The 19,420-nt window shown below is 46.1% G+C and overlaps 1 protein-coding gene across 1 annotated transcript; it reads left to right on the top strand.

Annotated features, from left to right (window-relative positions):
- The first annotated feature begins 39 nt into the window (after nucleotides 1–39).
- Shpk (sedoheptulokinase) lies at nucleotides 40–18,806 on the top strand. The gene is made up of 7 exons (XM_051180052.1): nucleotides 40–261; nucleotides 5,958–6,099; nucleotides 11,422–11,605; nucleotides 12,105–12,257; nucleotides 13,013–13,188; nucleotides 14,509–14,709; nucleotides 17,174–18,806. Exons 1-7 carry the CDS (start codon nucleotides 100–102, stop codon nucleotides 17,584–17,586), a joined length of 1,431 nt encoding a protein of 476 aa, XP_051036009.1. The 5' UTR covers nucleotides 40–99; the 3' UTR covers nucleotides 17,587–18,806.
- Nucleotides 18,807–19,420: the final 614 nt, after the last annotated feature.

Here is a 19,420-nt window from a genome sequence, read left to right as displayed (position 1 = left end):
GATTGGCAGGGAAGCCCCGCCCCACGATGCCCTCTCCTGTGAAGTGTGCGGTCGCTAGCGCGCCGCTCGAGCCACCCGAGCTTCGCTGTCACTGCTGCCATGGCTTCGCGACCCGTCACCCTGGGCATCGACTTGGGCACCACGTCCGTGAAGGTCGCCCTTTTGGAGGCTGCACCCGGCCACCCATCCGGGTTCGTGGTGCTGGCGAGCTGCGTCCGCGCAGCGGGGGCAGAGACACAGAGCACGGCAGCCGGGTCCCAGGTGAGGCAGGGTCCTGGAGCCGCCACCCACGGACGACACTGGTGGCATCCCGGGCAGCACTTTTCCGCGAAGAAGTACCCCTCAGAACTGTCTAGCCTGTCCGCCCTCCGCCCTCTGCCCTTTCCTCCAGGGCCTCGAAGTCTGCTGCAACTCAGGCTAAGCCGTTAGATTTTCCCAGGGAGCTTTTCCCACCTGCGGGGCACAGATCTTGCCACTTTCAGGCTTCTCTGGTGGCCCTGCTCATGGTGCTGGATCCCTCTACTTTCTACCACCATTTTCCGTACTTTGACCTGAGAGGACTCTCTTTCAGAGTGATATCCACAGGTCTGACTATCACGCTTGTTGTTCCTGTCTCATATCTGCTCTGTGCCCTCAAGTTCAGGCTTCGTTTTTTACCCCTTGGCCTCTGGAAATCAGATGCAGAATTAGGCTCTTCTCACTCCGTAGAAGCGAAAGTGGACAGAAAATTTCACTTGGTTACTCAAACAATTCCAGCCCCGACGCGAGTCTCTGGAGGAATATTGTCAGAGCAAGTAGGAAGACACTGAGATAAGTTGATTAACATTTAAAAAAATGATCAGACTGGTAATTATATACTACAACCAGTAACTTTTGAAAACTAGAAGATAGAAAAGTACACATTCAGGGGTTCAGAGCATGGCTCAGCATGTAAAAGCAATTGCTAAGCAAGCCTGATGACCTGAATTCCATCTTCAGAACCATGGAGGGAAAGAACTGACTTCTGGACGGTCAGTGGTGGTGCACGCCTTTAATCCCAGCACTGGGGAGGCAGAGGCAGGAAGATCTCTGTGAGTTCAAGGCCACCCTGGTCTACAAGAGTGAGTTTCAGAACAGGCTTCAAAGCTAGAGAAACCCTGTTTGGAAAAACAAAAACAACAACAACAAAATTGACTTCTGAAAAACTTTCCTCTGACAGCCACATGTACCCTACCACATGCTCGAGTCTGTACAGACACACACACACACACACACACACACACACACACACACACGTTTACATACATATGTAATATACATATATATATATGTATATGTATAGTGTGTCTATATACATATAGACACACACATACATATATGTAAAATCCTAAGAATTAAGGACAGGGGACTCTGTTGAGAGATGATGTAAGTAGGCTGAGAATGGACATCAAGCCTCAGACTCCACTCCTGTCAGTTTCCTGAAAAAGATCGGTTTATAGTCAGAGAATTTACAGAACTTAATGTCAAGGCAGAGTGTAACATCTCACATTTTTGGGGGCCTCAGCTTGTTCCCTCCTCGGAACTAGGTGACCATTAAGTCTTCTTCCATCCAGGACCTTGGACTGAGTGCAGTGCCCCACTCTTGAGCTTTGTGTCTCAAGCTCTTGCCAAGGGTCTATGTTCAGTTCTTTGGGCTTCAGAATCCATCTTGCTGGGGCATGTTTCAGAAGATAAAGATTGCAGGGACACTTCTAATTTTCCCAGAGGCCTTCGCATTTAATTCAGTTGGGGCCGCAGGGCATACTAGAATGATTATTTGACTTCATGAATTATGACATGGAGAAGTTGGCTCTGATTTTGGAGGAGTGAGGAGCTAGGCCAGGGTTATAGTACAGTGGGTTCAGGCCCTGCCCTTCTCATGAAATTGAGCCCCCTCCTCTGTTAGGAGATAGGGGCTTGTTGGCCTCAAACATGGATCTTCCTTATTTAGCCTCCTACGTGCTGAGAGTCCAGGTGTGTTCCACCCCATGCAGCTAAAATACAAGGTTCTGGAGGGAATCTCTGTCAGTTGTCTGTCATCTCTGGCTCCGCCAGAAGGGTACAGAGGGAGGGGTGGGTTTGAGTGAGTTGCTCATCACTCCTTTCAAGTCTGAAGTTCTAGATCTTGATCTGGGTTTAGACCCACTGATATTTTGAACCAAGAAAGAGTAGTAACAATGTCTTTCCTGTTACAGTATGGGTGTGTCCATTGTCCCAGGACTGCCCCTGGTCACACTCAGCCCTAAAATGAACCGCCAAACACAGCCTCCTTGTCTTTACTCCCAGTGGGCTTGTTGTCCTCCATGGTCTCCACCCACACAATCCACTCACCCTGGACCCATTTTAGACAGAGGCCCCTCTGTTCTGAATGGTGTACCCTCTGATGGCCATTTGGGGACTTTTGAACTGCCACTGTCTAACAGAAATGCAAGTCACAAATATGGGCTACACATGCCATTTTCAGTTTTTGAGTAACTGTTTTAAAGGAAGGAAAAGGAATGGATGAAATTAATTTAATTTCTATGTAGACCTGGCAGGCTAGGAACTTACATAACAGAGATCTACCTGCTTTTGCTTTCTGAGTACTGGGATAAAATTAATTTTTATCATGTATTTTCTTTAACCTAACACATATGAGATATCATTTAAACTGCCTCCCCTGTGCTAGGATTACAAGTACACATCATAGCACCAGACTTTCAAAAGCACAAGTTCCAGGGATTAATCTCAGGTCCTATGCTTGCAAAGCGAGCACTTGACTGACTAATCCATCCATCTCCCCAGCCCTCAGATGTAACTTGTACATATGCAACGTTGCAGTTCAGACGGGACACATATGGCTAGTGGCTGCCACATTGGACAGTGTCCTAAACAAATGTCCCATTCACCCCTGTGCCCTCCCTGTCTTTCTCTGTGGAGATCACACACTGAGCTCTGTACAACCCCCCCCCCCCCGTGTCTCTCTAGCTGATGGGCACTTTCATGGCTGGCACAGTGGAAGGCTCCTTGTTAGGCTGTGATTGCATGTTTAGAATATGCTCTACACTCCATGCACTCATTCCCCAGCTCTCCCTTACACACCCTCCTTTGTTGCTGGTTAGGCCAAGGACGACAGATGCACTCCCCAGAGGCAACCAAAAAGCCAAAGACTCAACCTTCTCATGTTTTCTTCAGCCCATAAGCTTTTCACACTGCAGAGAATGGCATTTATTTCTGAGCTACATTCTTCTTTCCCTTCTCTGAGCTTTCCATGGACCTTTCTAGTTGTTAAAGGCTAATTTATTTTGTATTTGATGTGATTTTCGTGTTCCCAAATACCTTATTTTTGATGAGATCAAAATACATTTTCAGTTTATGAAACTTAGAATTCTAGTTCTTAAAAAGGATTTATTTATTTCCTTATGTGTCTGTGCTTGAGTGTGTGTTTATAGTGTCTTAAAAGGACGGAAGAGGGTGTTGCATCCCCTGGAATTGGAGTTACAGGCAGTTTGAGCCATTTGATGTGGGTGCTGGGAACTGAACCCTGGTCTTTTGGCAAAGCATCAAATACTCTTAATTGCTTAGTTATGTGTCTCCAGTTCATAACCTGAGTTGTTCTTTTTTCTTTTTCTTTTTGTCTTTTTGAGACAGAGTTTCTCTGTGAAGCCCTGGTTTTCCCAGAACTTGCTAAGTTTTAAATTTTAACTTGTAAAGTTTGTTTCATTATCAAGAGACATTGAGAACATAAAACTAAAACAACAAACAAATATTTAGGGCTATTGTGATAGCTCAAAAGACAAAGGTGCCTTCTGCCAAGCTTAATGAATTATATCTCCAGAATCCACATGATGAGAGAGAACCAATTTCTGCAAAATGTCTTCCGACCCCCCATATGCATTCCGTGGCCTATGTGCTCTCCTCTTAGTACACACACAAATAAGTAAATGAAAAAAGAACTAACAACAACAACAAAAATTCCCAAACAAAATGAAGGACGGGGGTGGGGCTAGGCTATAATGTCACAGCTAGCCCTTGCCTTACATCTTTGAAGTATGGATTAGATCCTAGACACAGCAAAGTATGCCATTTTGATAACTTCTGATGGCCTTTAAATAATACATAGTTTTATTTTAGCTAAAGTAATATTTCAGATGTTTGTTTATTTATTAAAAGATCCCTCCCATCTCCATTTCTCTCTCTCTAAGTATTGAGTCTAGTGTCTTGGGAATGCTGGACAAATGCTCTATTGCTGGCTTACATCCTACCACCCTAGAACTTTTTTTCAAGATAATTTAATTATTTTATGTGTATGGATGTTTTGCCTGAATGTATGTGCACTACATGTATCCCCGGTACCTGTGGAGGCTAGAAGAAGGTATCAGATCCCCTGGGACTGGAGTTACAGACTGTGTGGGTGCTGGGAATTGAAGTGAGGACCTTTGAAGAGCAGCCAGTGCTCTTAACCACTGAGCCATCTCTCCAGCTCCTCTTAGATGTTTTAACTGTAGTTATATACTCATTCTACTTTCTTGCTTAGGTACACACACACAAGGGAAGATAGGAACAAACCCCAGAATGCACAAAAGTAAAAGGACTTTATTTGGGGATTTTGGACTTGCGATTTGGAAAGCCCAGGGTTAAGCTTGCTCTGAATCCATATTCAAATACTGAAGAAAAGTGGAAGTTCCAGTAGGCAAGTAGGATGGAGCAGTGAAGAATCCTATAGGGAAGGACAAGAGCTGGTGATGGGCCAGTGCTGGCTAGACAGTAAGACAGGTATGTTCATGTGCTGTGAAGATGTTCATGTAAGAAGTAAGCTCCATAGCGTCCTGGTTTGCATTTGAGGCTTTGAGCTCAGTGTAATTCCCTCCCCTCCCCTTCTCTCCACTCCCCTTCCTTCCTTTCTGTTTAGCCATCTCTCTCTCTACTCCCCCCCCCCACTTGGTTACAGAGACAGGGTTTCTCTGTAGCTTTGGAACCAGTCTTGGAACTCACTCTGTAGACCAGACTGGCCTCAAACTCAGAGATTCGCTTACTTCTGCCTCCCAAGTGCTGGGATTAAAGGTTTGTACCACTCCCAGACCCCCTTCTTTTTCATCCTGGGGATCAAATCCAGGACCTTGCACTTGCTAGGTAAGCACTCTATGGCTGAATGGAGTCCCCGGCCCCAAAATTCTTTCAAATGTAATCAATTTACTTCAGATATTAAGTATCCCAAAAGACTCTGGAGTAACATAGTAGTGTAGGTACGATTCTTTTAAATGTGAGTATATGTAATTCTTTCCACTTTGAAAGTTAATTTATCCATTGAGAAACAATGAGACATCTAGATTTCATGGGCAGGTGACCTTTGTGAGGCCTTTTTAGCCTATTGAAATTTAGTGTTAGAGGGGCTTGAATCTAAGCTTGCTTTTAAGGCCTCCCATTGAGATCAACTTGCTTAGCATATTCCAAATTGCCATGTTCTAAAGGATATCACTGTTCCCTGTTAATAAATCGATTTTCTTTTTCTCCCATTGAATCTGTCTCCAGTCATTCATTCCAGCCAATCTGGAATGGAGGGGTGGGAGGGGGATTTCATCTGCCTCTGCACAGCCAGGTCTCCCCTCTGCAGCGGTCCCACCCTTCCACATCCTTGTGAGTAGACCCTCTCCTTACTTCTCCTGCTGATTGCGGAACGGGTTTTCTCAGCAGAGCCTGGTGTATTGCTGAACTGTCCGAGCGGTTGTACTTTCTCCCTGGTGGGGAGTGGGCCTTTGATGGACAGTCTCAGGGGGTGGGGAGCGGGCCTTTGATGGACAGCCTCAGGCCAGGCCTAGGTGGAGCTAACCAGATCCTTCAGTTCCATGTCTTGGCAATGGTTCTTGGGGACTGAGTCCTCTCTTTAGGAGATCTTTGGAGGCCCCCCTTCCTTGTTCTGTCTGTTTGCTCATGCCCACCCTCTCCTGTTCTGTTTCCAGGGGCGGGAGCAGGATGTGACTACAATCATACAAGCCCTAAATGAGTGCCTGGATGCCCTTCCCCGGCAGCAGCTGCAGAGAGTTGGGGCCATCGGAGTGTCAGGACAAATGCATGGCATCCTATTTTGGAAAACAAGTCAAGGTATGCTGGGTATGGGTAATGATCTCATACTGTGGTCACTTAACCGACCAAGAACAGGGTTGTAAAGGGCTCTTGGACCAGGGTCAGGTTGTCCTGGCATGGGCATAGTGCCTTGCTCCTCAGAACAAAGTATCATGTATGGTCACCTGTGTTTTGTGTACATTTTGTCTGGGATAAATGTGCAGTGAAGACTCAAACTGCCTCTGCTTGCACATCTATTTTATTACCTGTGGACAGCCAGAGGAGAAAGTGAGTTTTGTTTTTCCCTTGGGACTTAGTAGAGAGGATCTCATATACCTTCCTTTGTATGGTACCAGCTGTAATTGGACAAGGTGCCAAGCAGAGGAAACTGGATTTGAGTGTTTTAAATTTAATGTATTATTCTCTCTCCCCCTGTGTGTGTGTGTGTGTGTGTGTGTGTGTGTGTGTGTCTGTGTGTCTGTGTTCTCTTCTTCCATTCTACGTTCTGGGGATGGAACTCAGGTGGTTAGACCTATGTGGCAAGCACTTTTACCCACGGAACCATCATGCTGGCTGTAGGTATAGGTTTTTTTTTTTCTTCTTTTCTTTTTATTTTTGGAGACTCAGTCTTATGTAGCTCAGGTTGGCCTTACACTCTTTAAACAGCTAAGGCTTGTCTTGAACTCCTGATCCTCCTGCCTCTACTTCCAAGCAAACCCAGGACTTACCTCACATGCTCTAGGTGAGCACTCTATGCCCCAGTTCTCGTTTTTTTCTTTTTGCTTTTTTATTAGTGATTTGGTAAATTGCCCGGGGTGGCCTTGAACTCACAATAGCTCAGGCAGGCTGCAAAGAACTTAGGATCCTCCAGTCTTCTAAGTAGCTGGAATTATAATCCTGTGCCACCAGCTCCAGCTGGATATAGTTTCTAATTTTTTACATAATTTCACTTAATTCTAGTTACTGTCACTTTAGTGGGCAAAGCATTATTATTGTTATTATGTTCTTGCCATTTGGTCCTGGTGACAGGACCCGGGGCCTCGTGCATGCTGAGCATGTGCCTACACAGCATCACTTCATCTTCATCTGATGAAGGTCTGCCCCAGCGCAAAGGTGGAGACCTGTCCTGTGTGGCCCTTGGGGGAAGGAAGATGGTGCCAAGAAAACAACGAGCACTTCAGGTGCCAGGTGTCGGGCTGAGGACATGACCTCATCCGTCTTTCCCAACAGCTTTATGAGTGTGACTGTCACCACTGTGCAGGTGAGGAGCAGGAAGTTCAGGGAGGTTAGAACAACACACTCTGGACCACACAGCCGTGATCATGATGGAGCTTTTGAAGGCCTCTCAGAAGACCAGAGTCACAGGAAGGTAGTGGAACAGTGAAGGGAGGGACTTCCCAACAGAATGTCCACAGAAGGAATATAATTTACAGGAAGTCACCAGCTCCCTGCATTGCTAGGCAGTTTTTTTTTTTATTTTGTTTTTTTTTTTATGATAGAAAATGTCATATAGACATGAAATAGAAAGGACAGTATTACAAATCTATCATTCAACCTCAGAAACATTATCATTTGAGCACAGATGGGTGCTTTTATTTATTGAGACACAGACACATGGCACTGCACCTGGCTGAGCGCAGATTCTTCAAGCCAGAGGAGAAATGGCTACTTGGGGTTCATAAGTGATGTGGTTTAGAGGGTGGGATGCTGGATTCACTCCTGTGTGCCTAGAAAGACAGCAACTCAGGTCCCCTGGGCTGAGTGAATGGTGACTCTCCTCACCTAGTGATGTGTCTTCTGAGACTTGTCCTACACAGGGCTGGGTATCTGTAGAAGTCCCCTTTCTCCCTTGTCTGCCTGTTATCTGGCCACTTCAGACAAGCAAGCTGCTAGACTCCAAGCAGCAGGAGGCTGATGAGGGCACCAGAGCTGACTTCTCCTAGGCAGTCTAAGTTGTAAAAGCTTTTTAAATTCTTGAATTCTTCATTAACAAGAATAAATGTTCTTTTAATACTAAAACCCTTCTTCCTAAAGGGGAGATCAGAGATCTAATGATTGTGGTCTGGTCATCTGCCTTCCTTTCTCTGAGTCTCCTGGGTTCTGTACCAACCACACAAACCATCAGCCACATCATTGAAAGAGATGCTTAAAATTTCACGGAGCCAGCCTGCTGTCTTGTTTTGCTTTCTGCTTCTGGGAAAGAGAAAGCGAGTTTGCTGCTGCTGAATCCTGATGATGGAGTCCAGAAAAGTCAGTTTTGGGATCAAGTTGTACCATTTTTAATGGTGGCCACAATTCAGGTTGGTTTTAGTACCTGCCATGTGGAGGTCCTGTATTGGTCCCCGGAGATAAGGAGAAGCCTGTATCTTCCAAACACAGCCAACATGGTCAGGCACCTGCAACTCAAGCAGAGGGCTAAGTACTTCAGCGAGGACAGAGGCGAGCAAGTAGGAGGACTGGGAATGACTGGCATTTTCTGAGACGCCTGTGGTTAGGCCTGTTTTCAAAGTCCACTCTCAGGCTCAATAAAAGAGAGAGAAAAATAGGGGCCATAAAGCAAAGCTAAAAGGCGAGCTGCAGACAGGGCAAAAACATTTGCCAGTGTAGAGTAGGAGAAAGACAAACATCAGGCAAAGAAAAGGCAGATGGACCAAGGGTCCCTGACAAACAATTCCTGGAAGGGAAATAGAGAGGAGACGATGCTCAGTATCACCCGCAATTAGGAGAATGCAGATGTCAACAACCTGAGACATTGTTTTCCACATTGTTTGAAAGAAATCAAAAGGCCTGGGAATATCAAGTGTTGTCAAAGGGGTGGGAAGCTGGTTTATTATAAATGCTGCAGCTGGTATTTAAATAGATTAAATTAACACAGCTGTTTTGTAGGGCAGCTTGGCAAGGCCTGTTAAAAAAGGGTGGCTGCTATGCCTCAGAAATTATACTACTTGGAACTGAACCAGGAGAAGTACTTCACTGCTTCTTTGTTTATAGTGGTAAAAATGTGCCATTTACCTCTGGGGATTCATTACATACACGTAGTCAGGCTCATGACGTGGGATGACATTTAGTAGTTAAAAAGAATAAGGTACATTCAAACATATTGACACACAGAGGACTCAATGCATGTTGTTGGGCAGCAATAGATACAGTAGAGTATTATTGTTTAAACAAACACACCCAGGTCAACCACATAAAACAAAACCTGTTGTGTGAGTGTCAATAATAGACAGTCACTCAGCAAGAATACATAGTGGTAAGTAGGGGGTTGCAACTAAGTAGGGATTGGGTAAGCAGGACGTTTGCCCTGTCTCTAATATTTGAAGATTTTTTTTAAGTTGAGAGTACATTCATTTATCATTGTGTTATTACAAGCTTCAAACTATAATAGCTCTTTACCAAAAGGAAGGAAGATGGAGAGGAAGAGGGAAAGAGAAGGAGGCATACACTGGGTCAGATTCTGGGAATTCCTAGATTTCAGGTAGTGATTATTAGGTCTGTGAAGCTGGGCAAATTTTAAAAGCATCCTGCTTTATTTTTTCTTATGGGGGGGGGGATAACAATCACACAATCAACTCTCAGCGCCCATATAGCAGCTCACAACCGGCTGTAATCCCAGTCCTGTGGAATCTGGGTGCCCTCTTTTGGCCTCCATAGGTACTGCATGCACATGGTGCATAGACATACCTGTAGATAAAACACTCATACATAGTAAGTAATAAACAAACAAATAAATTGCCACACAGAGTGAGTTACCAGTTTTTAACGTGTGTTAAAAAATCTATGGCATACTATAAACATTATATTTTTGTTATAATAAAATTACAATTCAAACAATGTAAAAATGGGATCAGAAGAGTTTTGAAAACAGACAAAGGGATGGAGCTGAAGCTGCAGGATTGCAGCTTTGGGACTGAGCTCAGAAGCCCATGCTTAGATTCAGACAGCAGTGCAGCTGTGGTGAGGAAGTGCCTATTCCTGTGCCTGCCTTGCAGGGGAACTTAACCCGACACTTGCGGACCTCATAGGTCCCTTACCTGTAACCCACGTCTCTGCTGTGCTGCAGTGCTGGGAATACTGGCAGACAGTCGGACAAAGTCTCTTTAGAGTGTTTGCAGTCATGGTTTCATCTATCTGCAACATGTGTCCCCAGCCAATTTTTATTTTTTAAAGGTTTATTTATGTATTTAATGAATATGAGTGCTCTGTGTGCATGTACATCTGCAGGCCAGAAGCAGGCACCAGATTTCATTATAGATGGTTGTGAGCCACCATGTGGTTGCTGGGAATTGAACCCACGACCTCTGGAAGAGCAGCCTGTGCTCTTAACCTCTGAGCCTTCTCTCCAGTCTATTTGTAAGGTTCACTCCCTTACTCCATTCATGTTCTTCACATGTTATTTCAGAGAGGACTTCCTGGACCTCCAATAACCTACCACCATTTTCCCCTTCCCCCTCTGCACATTTTCCACAGCAACTAAAAGTACCTGGTAGCATCTTTGCTTGTTTATACTCTGTCTCTATCCTGGCATATAAGCTTCATGAAGACAGTGGGTTTGTTCTTTTCTTTGCTCAGAGACTAGACTAGAACCAATGTGTGTTGCCCATTAGACCATCATCTTACAGGCAACAGGAAGTCACACTGAGTGAAGCTTGAAAAAAAAAAAAAAAAAAAAGACCTCAAAGCCTGCCTGCACAGTTTCACACTTCCTCCAACAAGACCCACACCTACTCCAACAAGGCCACTCTCTTTGGGGCCATTTTCTTTCAAACCATCACAGGCGTGTCATGGTGGAAAGGTGGGAGAGACAAACTTCTCACTTCATGGTTGGAAAGTAGGTGAGAGACAGAAAAGAAACTCATGTCCCACAATCTCTCTCTTTAAACTTTTATGAGATTTAATTTATGTTTATTATATGTGTATGAGTGCTTGCCCGAATGTCTGTGTACAACGGACATACAGTGCCTTCTGAGGCCAGGAGAGGGCATTGCATCACCTAGGACTGGAGTTACAGAGTGTTCTGAGCCACCTTATAGGTACTGTGAATTGACATTGGGTCTTCTGGAAGAGCAGCCACCCCTTGCCCCAAGAAGAATGAAAATTAGAGAGAGAGAGAGAGAGAGAGAGAGAGAGAGAGAGAGAGAGAGCGCAAGACAGAGGTTAGACACAGGAGGAGTGAGTGATTTTCCAGGGTCGCTCAGCCACTCTGGTGTCAGAACCACGTCTGAATGAAGCACTGTCATGGAGAGGGAATGTCTGTCTTATAAAACCACTTGCAGAGCAGATCCAAGGGCGTGCCTATACTCACTCAGTGATGTTTTCTCCATTTTTTTTTTTTTTTTTTTGTCATCTCCTTTGTTGCAGGCTGTGAATGGATGCAGGGAGGGCCTGCCCTTGTATTTGAGCCCAGAGCTGTGAGCCACTTGGTCACATGGCAGGATGGCCGTTGTAACAGTGGTTTCCTGGCTTCTCTGCCCAAGCCAGCATCCCATCTCAGTGTGGCCACTGGATTTGGCTGTGCAACCATCTTCTGGCTTTTGAAAAACAGGTCTGACAACTGTCCTTTGAATCAGCATGTGGTTTCTGGGGTGCGAACAGATGAGGACTGTGCTTTAGCTAGTCAGCATCTCTTTACCGGCTGCCTTGTGTCTTGAGTGGGGCCTGGCACAGGGCGAAGTCACATTTGGTCTGGATCGGCTCTATTTGTGGAGGCTCACTGTTGGATATCTTGTTCTAACTCAGGATAAGGGGATAGAGATGGGGTGGGGAGGGAGACGGAGAGGTCAGGTGACTTCATAGGGGGGTCAGGGCCATAACGTTCTTTCTTGGGTATAGTGCCTCTTCCTCCAAGTTCCCTCCCTTGGGGCTGACTTGGGATAGCTTGCTCTAGAGTGGCTAGATAGCCTTCCTCACAGGTTCACTGTGTGGGAGGTTATGGCTGTGTCCTAGCTGTGCCATGTCTAGTCCCCTCTGTTCGCAGCTAGGTGTAGCATGAGCTTTGATAACCTTATTATATCATGCAGAACTGCTTTTTGTTTGACAAACAGCCCAGAGTTCCTGACGTCCTATGATGCAGCTGGCACCATCCAAGACTACGTGGTTGCCATGCTGTGTGGCCTGCCAAGACCCCTGATGTCTGACCAGAATGCTGCTAGCTGGGGCTATTTTAACACCCAGAGCCAAAGCTGGAACTTGGAGATGTGAGTACAGCCTCATGGGTGGATCCAGATGAAGGGTGTGCCTCGAGGGAGAATGCCAGTGGGGTTTTAGAACTTTCACTCTTACCTGTATTTTAAAGAGTAGGGACAGAGGCTTTCTGCCGAGAGGATGCTTTCCACTTTATTCTACACAAACATTTGCCTTTGCAGGTACAGAACTCCAGGGTGCTGTAAGTTCACTTCCTTCAGGGCCTCAGTTTTGAGCCCTGAGATACAATTAAAAGCACATGCTAGTTCAGGTAAAGAACTTTCTGGTGTGTTTCATGTAGTCTTCACTAACTATGAGCAATGGATGCATGGGGTGTTTATGAAGCCACTGGGCCTGATTTGGTTTGGAATGTGCTAACCAACTCTAATGGTACTGGGGCCCTGGTGTTCTTTTGCAGAAGGGTTGTGTTCCCTTCAAACACAGGCACTGGAATGCCCTTGAAGTCTGGCTCATCTCTAACCCCGGCTCCCATCCTCTTCTGTTTATCTCTACCTCTTTCTGATTGCTGCTGTTGAGACTGGTTGTCCCCCTAATCCTACTCCATAGTGAATCTCAAGTTTTTGTTCACTATCTACAAAACCCAAACTCATGACTTTAAAAATGTCAGGGACGTTTTGTGCTAACACAGCATCCTGATATCTGTCCTCCCTTCTGCTGTGTGTAAGCTGTAGCACTGAGTTTCCAGGAACCAGTAAAATCCAGATGACCAAACACCACGGGAACCCTAGGACTCGCTTCTGTTTTGCAGATTGGAAGCAGCAGGCTTTCCTGTCCACCTGCTCCCTGACATCGCAGAGCCAGGCAGCATGGCAGGCAGAACCTCTCACACATGGTTTGAAATCCCAAAGGGCACACAGGTGGGCGTGGCCCTGGGTGATTTACAAGCCTCTGTCTATTCCTGCATGGACCAAAGGACTGATGCAGGTAAGTTTGCCTTTTGTTTCCTCCTTAGACTCGTGTTGCTGTCTCCTCTGTACCAACTCTGACCCAGGGTCTGTGACCCACAGTGTAACTGCAGGCTCAGCATCTTGTGAAGGTCTAAACACCTTCATCCTTGCAGGGGAATCTACACTTGGGAAGGTGACAAGTCTCAGGCTTCTAGCCCCTTGCATTGAACCCACTAGGGCTGGGGAGGGGAAAGGCTGTCTTTTTCTTTCTATGTACTCCATGACCAAGAAAATAGAGATTAGCTGGGACCATGTCTCAGTGGCAGAGTACTTGCCCAGCATGGGTTCTGTTCTCAGCATGAGAGGTGAGGCAAGAGGAGGGAACTAGCACTGTTATTATTGTGTCAACGAAAGTTATAGTAGATGCACTTCTAAGTGCAGAACCCTTCCTGTCAGGACATAGTCTCCATTTGGTTTCTTTTTAAGAATCTATAAAGCCTGAGGGCATAAAGCGGTGCAGACACTTTGGAAAACAGCCCATAGGTCCTCACAGGTTAGATGTGGAGTTACCATGTCCTAGAGACACAGCAAAAGAACCAGAAACACATGCCCGCACAATCACTCCAACCCCATGGTTCATGCCAGTAGTGTTCACAACAGCCCCGCTCAGAAACAACCCGAATGGAGTTGTGGGCAATTTAAGGCCTACAATGTGAAGAGTGAAAGACAGATATGAAGCCATACATCACATGCTTCCATTAATAGACAATGCCATAATGTCACGGCATATCCATGGAGAGAGAGGGATGATTGGATGCTAGGGGCTGTGGCGAGTGATTGTGAAAGGGTACATTTTCTGTTTAGAGTGATGGAAATGTTCTAAAATTGATTTAGTGGTGAGGCTGTTCCTAGGATATGGGACCTGAGGCGGGTGGGGCACATGCTGCTTCTGACTTCTAGCCTTGCTAGAAGGTTTGATGTGGCGTAGCACAAAGGTTCTTTTTTGCCTTTTGAGGCTGATTCTGCTGTTGTTGTTTCTGATTTCCTAACAGATGAGGAAATTGGATGCTGACTTCAGTTTGGTTTCTAAACCTGCTAGCTCTGGATAGTAATGCACTATTGCTCCTGCTTTTCTTTATTTTATTAGACTGAGTCTAGTCTAATACAATTTACTTTATTTATTAGACTGAGTCCAGCACACACTTGGTGCGAACAATCGTCTATGCCTCTTAAAAAAGAAATACTATTCATGAATGTACATAGTTTGAACAGGAACAGGACGTCCGCTCTGTTATGATGTTATGATATGTGACCCCGAGTTTGCGCTGCAGGGCTAAGCTCTGCTGTCTTTGTGCAGTTCTCAACGTCAGCACCTCCGTCCAGCTGGCGGCCTCAATGCCTGTGGGATTCCAGCCACTGCAGACTCCCGACCCTGCAGCCCCAGTCGCCTTCTTCCCTTACTTCAACAGGACCTACCTAGGGGTGGCAGCATCACTCAATGGGGGCAATGTGCTGGCCACGTTTGTCCACATGCTTGTTCAGTGGATGGCGGATCTAGGTAAGATGTAGCCCACAGGGTAGTGTGTTCTCTGCTTATTGCCCTTGTCACTTAATGTGTAATGTCAGAATCCAGTCTCCCACCCAGCTGAGTCCCTGGATATTCCTGCCTGTCCCAGGAGTCTGAGCCTTCAGCTTCCTTTCCTCTGTTTCTGAAATGTCATTGTACACTTTTGTGTGTGTGTGTGTGTGTGGGGGCAGGTGGCCAGGCACCCCCTCCTGACTTTGACCATGGATTATTGCAATAGTTTCCCAGCTCCCCCTGGCTCATAGTCTTACTCTCTGCTAGGAAATCCAGGTCTTATGGCCTCCTTCTGATGACTACAGATATCTGTTTTTTTTTGTTTTTGTTTTTTTTTTTTTTCTCCATGACAGGGTTTCTCTGTAGCTTTGGAGCCTGCCCTGGAACTTGCTCTGTAGACCAGGCTGGTTTTGAATTTAGAGATCCACCTGCCTCCCTCGTGAGTGCTGGGACTAAAGGTGTGCAGCACCACTGCCTGGTGACTACAAATATCTGAAATGGAATGACCAACATACATGAGCAAACAAGACCATTGGTGTTTGACACTTACTCCTGGTTAGCAGTTCCTGCCTGGATTTCTTGGAAGGCACTTGGGGTCTTATGGAGCCTTTATTTCTGCTTCCTTTTATTTCAAAAGAGGATCTGCCAGTTTCTTTTGCTCTTTATATACAATGGCACATGTAACTGTCATCTACCAGAGGTCTGTTTTGTAAACACTGAAGGTCAGCTACCCAGGTTTAGGAAAACTGTGGCCCTCAGGTACAGTGATCCCTGGGACATGTCAGGTGCAGTGATCACTGGAACGTGTATGTCAAAGTCAAGTAACTGCAGGAACCGTGAAATAGGGGAATAGGAGAGGCACAGGCAGAAGGCATGCGGGAGGCTTCTATTGGCTGTACACAAGTTGGCAGGCTGGTGTTGCAGATTGAGGGGTAAATTCTATCTTCTTGGCTTGGATCCTCATAGTGTTTCTTTGTAGGAAGAACCAGGAGAAGGTTTTGAGTTGCAGACCACGTCCTCAGACCATTTAGGCAAACCCTATATTCAGATACTGCTGTAACTGGATTGGGTCTACCAGCTGTTCTCTGTGCTGCCAGTAAGGGGCTGTTTTTCTTACCTGTAAAAGAGAGAGTACTATTCTGTTTATCACTCTAATTGGACATACACACATGTGCACCCCATCCACATTCATGTACTCACCTGAACAAGTACATATAGCACACGTGTGTATACACACACACACACACACACACACACACACACACACACAGCCCCTACAAGACCCAGTATTGACCTCTCCATGCTCCAAAATGCTGACTTAGTCTGGAGATGGGGTGGTTCTGATGCCATTGCATTTGTACTTCTCTAAGTGGTACCAGCAACACCATGCCTCTGGGAGCTTTCCATAAATACAGAATTTCACAGTCTGACCTAGGTACCCTGAGTCAGAAGCTGTGTTCATATTTTATACTCATATTTCAGAAGCACCTTCAGCCCTAGGCTCATGGCTATCTAACCTGGCTGCATCTCAGAATCTGTAGCCTAGGCATGTTCCATCAAAGGGTCTGGGAGTGCATCCCATAGTGACTTGAGAGCAACTCAGGCTATGGTGGTGAGCTGCACTTAGTAAAGAGCCCCTAGTCTGGGTAACTTTTTTTCTCATCAAAGTTATATTTGTTCTCCCTCAGAATCTTTTATTTTCCTTTTTATGGTGCTTGATATTAAACACAGGGCTCTAATCATGCTAGACAAGTGTTCTACCACCAAGCCATATCCCAGCCAAAAAACAAAACAAAATAAAACAAAACAAAAACCCCAAAACAAACAAAAAACCCCAACCTTCCTTATTATTTGTATATTAAGTCTCTTTTTGAGATGAGGGTCTCTGTTCTGGAGTTTCATTATACCCAGATTGTAGTTTTTTTTTTTTTTTTTTTTTTTGAATGCAGAGATAACATAGGACAGGGAACTGAAATCTGACTGGGACACTGGCTTAACATCAGTCAGTTGAAGATAACAAACATATCACTTCTTCCTGGGCCCCAGGCATCCCATCCATACAATGAGAATGGCCTAGGCTGGATTCATATGGCAAGGGTGGTTCAGTGTGGATCCACGGATAGCAGTGACACTGCTAATGGCTCAAAGAGCAGTTCTGATGATGCTTGTTGGTGGGTGTTTATGTTTGGTCCCTTAAGGTCCCATAGCTATGCTATAGTTAATGATGTATCTCCCAGAAGTCTATCTGTGGCCACAGGGAGGCAAATGACTGGGATCTAGAACAGAATCTAGCCAGCCAGACTGAATCTCTGAGCCTTGAAGCTTGCAGCCACAGTGTGAGAAGCAGTAGACAGACATGCCCATTCCCCCTGGGGATTCTCAAACAGCCTCTGCCTGCTTCCAGCAGCTGCATGGTCTCACGCAGATCTTCCATTTCTGACAGGCCTGGAGGTTGAAGAATCCACCGTGTATTCACGAATGATCCAGGCGGCTGCAGAGCAGAAAGACACACACCTCACCATCACACCAACAGTGCTGGGGGAGAGGCACCTGCCAGACCAGCTGGCCTCTGTGACAAGAATCTCCTCCTCTGACCTTTCCCTGGGTCATGTGACCCGGGCCCTGTGCAGAGGCATTGTTCAGAACCTGCACTCGATGCTTCCTTTTCAGCAGCTCAAAGAGTGGGGTGTGGAACGGGTGATGGGGAGTGGGAATGCGCTGTCCAGGAATGAGGTGCTGAAGCAGGAGGTTCAGAGGGCCTTTCCTTTGCCTGTGTGCTTTGGGCAGGATGCGGATGCAGCCTTTGGAGCAGCTCTGGTCATGCTCCGGAGAGACCTCAGTCAGAAGGAGCCTTAGTTCAGCGGGCTTGGTGGTTAAAGGAATTCTGTCTAATTGACATTGCCAACATGATCAGTGGATTGTCCTTTTTCTGGACAGTTCTGTGGGCAGACTGTAAATTATACTTGATCTTCAGGTACTATTTAAATTGACCAAGACCTTACCTTCAGGGCACATGGGAATCATGCAGCTAGGAGTCACTAATCAGATCCCAAACTAGTGCCTTCCAAGAACTGGATCTTCTGAGACCTGATTGCGAATGCAAATATGAGATGTGGACAGAATGGGAGGGAGAAGGAGAGGGAGCCGAAGAAAGAAAAACACAAACAGCTTCCTGATCACTAGGCTCATCTGTGATTCATTTGTGGACAGAAATAAAACTTCAGAGTGGACAGTCTGGTAGCCATGGCTCCAACTAAGCAAGGAAGACCTGCTTTGGGTTTGGACTGGACTCTATAAGAGGTCCAGCTTTGAGTCAAATATGTTATTGGAAAAATCCCTCCTGCAGGGTTGTAAGGTGGAGGGAGGCCCCCTTTCCAGTCCTGTGGTCCCTTAGCTATAGCGTGATTTCTGGGTGGAGAGAAACCTAAGGACACTGAAGCAGGATGACTTAGAGAGAGCTGGGGTCTGTGTACTCTCCTTGCCATGCACATTTGCTCCTGGCAAAGTGCTACCCTGAGTCCTCTCAACACAGCTGGCTGGAAGGCACATTCCAGAGAAGGAAAGGCAGGTGGCATGAGCAGCAAAAGGGACCAGAGCATTTTGGCAAACACGGTTCTGACAGACTGTTTTAGAGATGGTGGCAAGGCACGAGGCCTTTTCCACGACCGAGTACAGCCTTACGTCCCCAGGCCCCTGACACAGGGGGCAGTAAGTTTCATGAGAGAGTGCCTTGTCCCACCGGTCCCACCCTTTCCTCTGTGGTGAGGCCTTTGCTGGCCTTTGATGGCTCTGGCTCAGTAGAAATGCCCTGTCTAAGTGGGCATGCATGAAGGGCCAGAGCACCACTAGTCTTGCCATGCTACAGTGCCTTCCAGGAGAGGGTCATCATCACTGTGTCTACTCCTAGACTCCTAAAGGACCCAAGGCTGAGGATACCTGGAACTTTGGGGAGCAGTCATGTTGTCTGTTTGTATGATTTGTTTTGTGAGCTCTTAGATTGTGGGAAACCATTTGATGAACTTGGCTCCCACTGCTGGCTGCAGTTCAGGTAACTGAATAAATTTCATTTTTCCAGAGTCTTGTCACTTTGATAAACACATGGCCATCTGTTTTGGGAAGATCATATATTACTGTATAGCTGTAAAACTGACATGGCTACAGGGACCCTCATAGGTACACACGGTGGTGCATATTTTCAATTACAGCACTTGAGAAGCATAAGCAGGTAAATCCCTGTGAGTTCTCTGTCTGCATAGTGAGCTCCAGAGCTACATGGAGGGGCCCTTTCTCAAAAAAAAAAAAAAAAAACTTACCCCATGTTCACTAGGATATATGTCTTAGATAAGTCAGTTAGTTGTCCTAACCCAGCTGGGTTGGGACAGTCATGTTGCAGCCCTTGGGGCGAGGAAAGGCGGAGGGCCCCTTGGTACCCTGTCAGTTGAAGCAGTGTTCTAGGATCTCTCCAAGGAACAGCTGACCTTGCATGTTCAGAGAGCTGTGGGTAATGTGTAAATACAGACTAAGATCTTGGGCTGGTGAGATGGCTCAGTGGGTAAACAGACTTGCTGCCAAGTCCAGTGACTTGAGTTGTATCCCTGGGATCCACACTGCCCTCTGACCTCCACACCTGCATGCAGTGGCACATGATATCCTGCCCCAAATAAGTGTAATAAAGAAGGTGAAGATCTGG

Source organism: Phodopus roborovskii, unplaced genomic scaffold (genome assembly GCF_943737965.1).
Source record: "Phodopus roborovskii unplaced genomic scaffold, PHOROB, whole genome shotgun sequence".
NCBI lineage: Eukaryota > Metazoa > Chordata > Mammalia > Rodentia > Cricetidae > Phodopus > Phodopus roborovskii.
This window is presented reverse-complemented; position numbering and strand designations above follow the sequence as displayed.